Source organism: Hyaena hyaena, unplaced genomic scaffold (assembly GCF_003009895.1).
Source record: "Hyaena hyaena isolate Hyena2069 unplaced genomic scaffold, ASM300989v1 scaffold_9, whole genome shotgun sequence".
NCBI lineage: Eukaryota > Metazoa > Chordata > Mammalia > Carnivora > Hyaenidae > Hyaena > Hyaena hyaena.
The window spans coordinates 954645-958301 of record NW_024080641.1 but is presented as its reverse complement, the minus strand read 5'-3'; the positions used below and the strand labels follow the sequence as shown (position 1 = coordinate 958301).

Here is a 3657-nt window from a genome sequence, read left to right as displayed (position 1 = left end):
GCGAGATCATGACCTAAGCGAAAGTCGGACGCTTAACCGACTAAGCCACCCAGGCGCCCCAACTGTGGGCTCATTTTCAAAAGCCGTACGACACAGACAGTAGGAGCAAAGTGGCTCCTCCTACCGTGCGATGATCAGAGGCATCACCTACGGCGCGCGGGGGCTCTGTTCCCACACTCAGCAAGTATGCTGCGCGCTCAGGTGTTCATTCCATCTACAAAATTGGGGTCAGACCTTCTAGACGGTTTTGAAATTTGCTTTTTTCCCCCTTAATGCACTTGGGGTACCTTTTCAGGGTTATTAACGAGAATGCTACTGGGGTTTCTTCCTCTGGGGTATATGAGGAAAACTGTACATCAGCATAATTAATCTCCTTGGAGATTAATTTCATTTTTTGCATTTGGAGACATTAATTGGACAAGCAGTCCAATTACCCAGCTGCCCAAGTACACAGCAAAGGCTTTATTTTTTTTTTATTTTTAATGTTTTTTATTTTTTTATTTTTTATTTTTTTTAATATTTTTATTTATTTCTAGGAGAGAGAGAGACAGTGTGAGCAGGGGAGGGTCAGAGAGAGAGGGAGATACAGACTCTGAAATAGGCTCCAGGCTCTGAGCTGGCAGTCAGCACAGAGCCCGATGCAGGGCCCGAACCCACGAACCGCGAGATCATGACCTAAGCGAAAGTCGGACGCTTAACCGACTAAGCCACCCAGGCGCCCCAACTTGTTTTTGTTTATTTTTGAGAGAGAGCATGAGCGAGGGAGCAGCAGAGAAAAAGGGGGACAAAGGATGGAAGCGGGTTCCTTGCTGACAGCAGCGAGCCTGATGGGGGGCTCAAACTCACAAACTGTGAGATTATGCCTTGAGCTGAATTTGGCCGCTCAACTGACTGACCTACTCGGGCACCCCCTCAGCAAAGGATTTAGAACCCTACATAGGGCACCCAGGTGGCTCAGTCAGTTAAGCGTCCAACTTTGGCTCAGGTCGTGATCTTGTAGTTTGTGAGTTCGACCCCCACATCGGGCTCTGTGCTGACACCTCAGAGCCTGGAGCCTGCTTCAGATTCCGTGTCTCCCTCTCTCTGTTTCTCCCCTGCTCACTCTCTGTCTCTCTTTGTCTCTCAATAATAAATAAATGTTAAAAAAAATTTTTTTAAAAAGAACCCTATAGAACCATCGACGGCTGTGACCAGTGTAGCTCCCCAGTGCATGTTCTCTGCTGTTCTTCAAGCCACTTCTTTAATTCTTAAATACTTTCCATATAGTGCAAAGTCACTCTAGGAAAATTAGAAAGTGCAGTTGCACCAAAAAAAAAAAAAAAGAGAGGGAGAGAGAGAGAGAGAAATGTAAGTGCTCATAACCTCCCTTCTCAATAATAATCAATTTATTTACATGTGGTGTTTTTCCTTCTAGGTGTTTGCTTTTCCTTTCTCTTTCCTGCTGGAGCCTAGCGTTTATAGTAACTGTTTTCCCATTATGGAAGTGTCAGAAGCTTGAAAACACTTCATTCTCTTTTTTTAATTTTTATTTTTTATTTTAGAGAGAGTGAACGAGTAGGGGAGAGGAGCAGAGGCAGAGAGAGAGAGAGGAGAGAGAGAGAATCCCAAGCAGGCTCCCCGCTGTCGGCACAGAGCCCGATTCGGGGCTCGAACTCATGACCGAGAGATCATGACCTGAGCCAAAATCAAGAGCCGGCTGCTTAACCGACTGAGCCACCCAGGCGCCCCACTTCCAGGATTATTTGTCCTGTGCTGGGGACAACATAGGACAGAGAGAGAATAGTAGGGCCAGAGGAACATACACACCTTTAGGACGTTCAACACCTCTGGTGGGAGAGGGTGGGCCCCTTGACTGTGCTCAGCGGCCGCTGCCGCTTCCTGGGGCTGATCCCTCTGCCTGTCCGTCTCACCTCAGCCGCACAGAAGCTCTGCCGCCTCCTGGGATTAGGGGTGACGGATTTCTCCCGCGCCCTGCTCACGCCTCGCATCAAAGTCGGCCGAGACTACGTGCAGAAAGCGCAGACCAAGGAACAGGTGGGCGGGGCGCCAGGGGGCGGGGCTTTCAGCGGCCTATGCTGGTTTTTCTTGCACTCTTGCTGAGAGTGTTACCAGCTCTGCTTCTGGTCCTGGGAATAAAAATAGTACTGGGAACAAAGAGCATGCCTTTGTGGAGCTCAGGCTGAAGTAGGAAACATTATAAAGAAAGGATGCATACACAGTGAGGCCTTCTATGCAGGAGGGGGTTTGGGTGGTTAGGGAAGTCCTCTATGAGGAGATGATGTTTGAGTTGAGACCTACATGGTTCAAGGCAGAGGGAACAGTATGTGTAAAGGCCCTGGGGCTGGAACAGGCTTGGCGAATTGAGACTATATCAGTGAGGCTAGATAGCCAGGGAGAGGGAGGCAGAAGGTGCAGTCTGAGGTAGGAAGGGGACAGCCCCCAAGGGTGTCAGGGGCCACAGTGAGGAGGTGAGTTTTATTCAGAGTGCAGCAGGCCAGTGAGGGTTTAAGTCAGGGAGTGACTTGATTCGGTTTGTCTTTATGAAGATCCCCATGTCTCCTGCGTGGAGAAGTGGATCCAGGGGGCATGGGTGGAAGTGGGGACACATGAGAAGGCTGCTGTCATAGTCCAGGCAAGCGAGGGGGGTGGGGGGATGACTGGGGAGAAGTGAGCCCATGTTAGAAGTTTTCAGATGCTTTTGGGCAGAGGCCTCTGCCTGGCCCCAGGCTGGAACTCAAATGGAGTACTAGGGTGAAGACACAGAGAGGGACAGGAAGGCCAGAGATTGGGGTCCCACTGACCCAGTTTCCATCTCAGCTGAGGTACCGTCATTAGAACCATTTTACAGATGAAGAAACTGAGGCACGGAGAGGTTTATTCACATGCTTGAGGCCACACAGCTTCTAAGGAGCAGAGCCAGGATTCAGACCCAGGTTGTTGGCCTCCAGAGTCCACCTTCTGAACTATTACGATGCCATCGAAATTGGTTCAGGCGAAGGGGGGTAGGATTGATGAACTCATGTGCCCTCAAGTGCTTCATACAGTGCCTGGCGCATAGTAGGGCTCCTTACTGGCGGGCATCATCATTGATGTCGTTCTAGGTGAGCTGCGAGGGGGCCCGTCCACATCCTTGTCACCTTCCTGGCCCTGCGGCTCATGCCGGGCGGGGGTGCCAGGCGGGGGGAGGGGGAGCCGGCCCTCACGTGTGCCCTGCCCCACAGGCTGACTTTGCGCTGGAGGCCCTGGCCAAGGCCACCTACGAGCGCCTCTTCCGCTGGCTGGTCCTGCGCCTCAATCGTGCCCTGGACCGCAGTCCCCGCCAGGGCGCCTCCTTCCTGGGCATCCTGGACATCGCCGGCTTCGAGATCTTCCAGGTCTGCGCCTTGGGCCAGGCTGGGGCTGGAGGGCTCCGTCACTCCGTCCTGTCTCCCTCTCTTTGCGTCCCTGTCCCCTTCTCTCTGGGTGTCTTTCCACCCATCCTGGACCATCCTCCCCAGTCTTTTTCCCCCTCTCCATCCCTGTCCCCATCCCTGTCCCCCCATCCCTGTCCCCATCTCTGTCCCCCATCCCTGCCCCCCCAGTCCCTATCCCCCATCCCTGTCCCCCCATCCCTGTCATCCCCATCCCTGCCCCCCAATCCCTATCCCCCCCATCCCT

General features: G+C 52.6%; 1 protein-coding gene across 1 annotated transcript in view; it reads left to right on the top strand.

Moving 5' to 3' along the window:
• The window catches only part of MYH14 (myosin heavy chain 14), an 80987-nt gene that overhangs the window by 26309 nt on the left and 51021 nt on the right, over positions 1 to 3657 (top strand). The window contains exons 10-11 of the mRNA XM_039247143.1: positions 1916 to 2034; positions 3222 to 3374. Of these exons, the coding sequence (XP_039103074.1) occupies positions 1916 to 2034; positions 3222 to 3374 (272 nt within the window). The remainder of the gene's footprint in view (positions 1 to 1915; positions 2035 to 3221; positions 3375 to 3657) is intronic.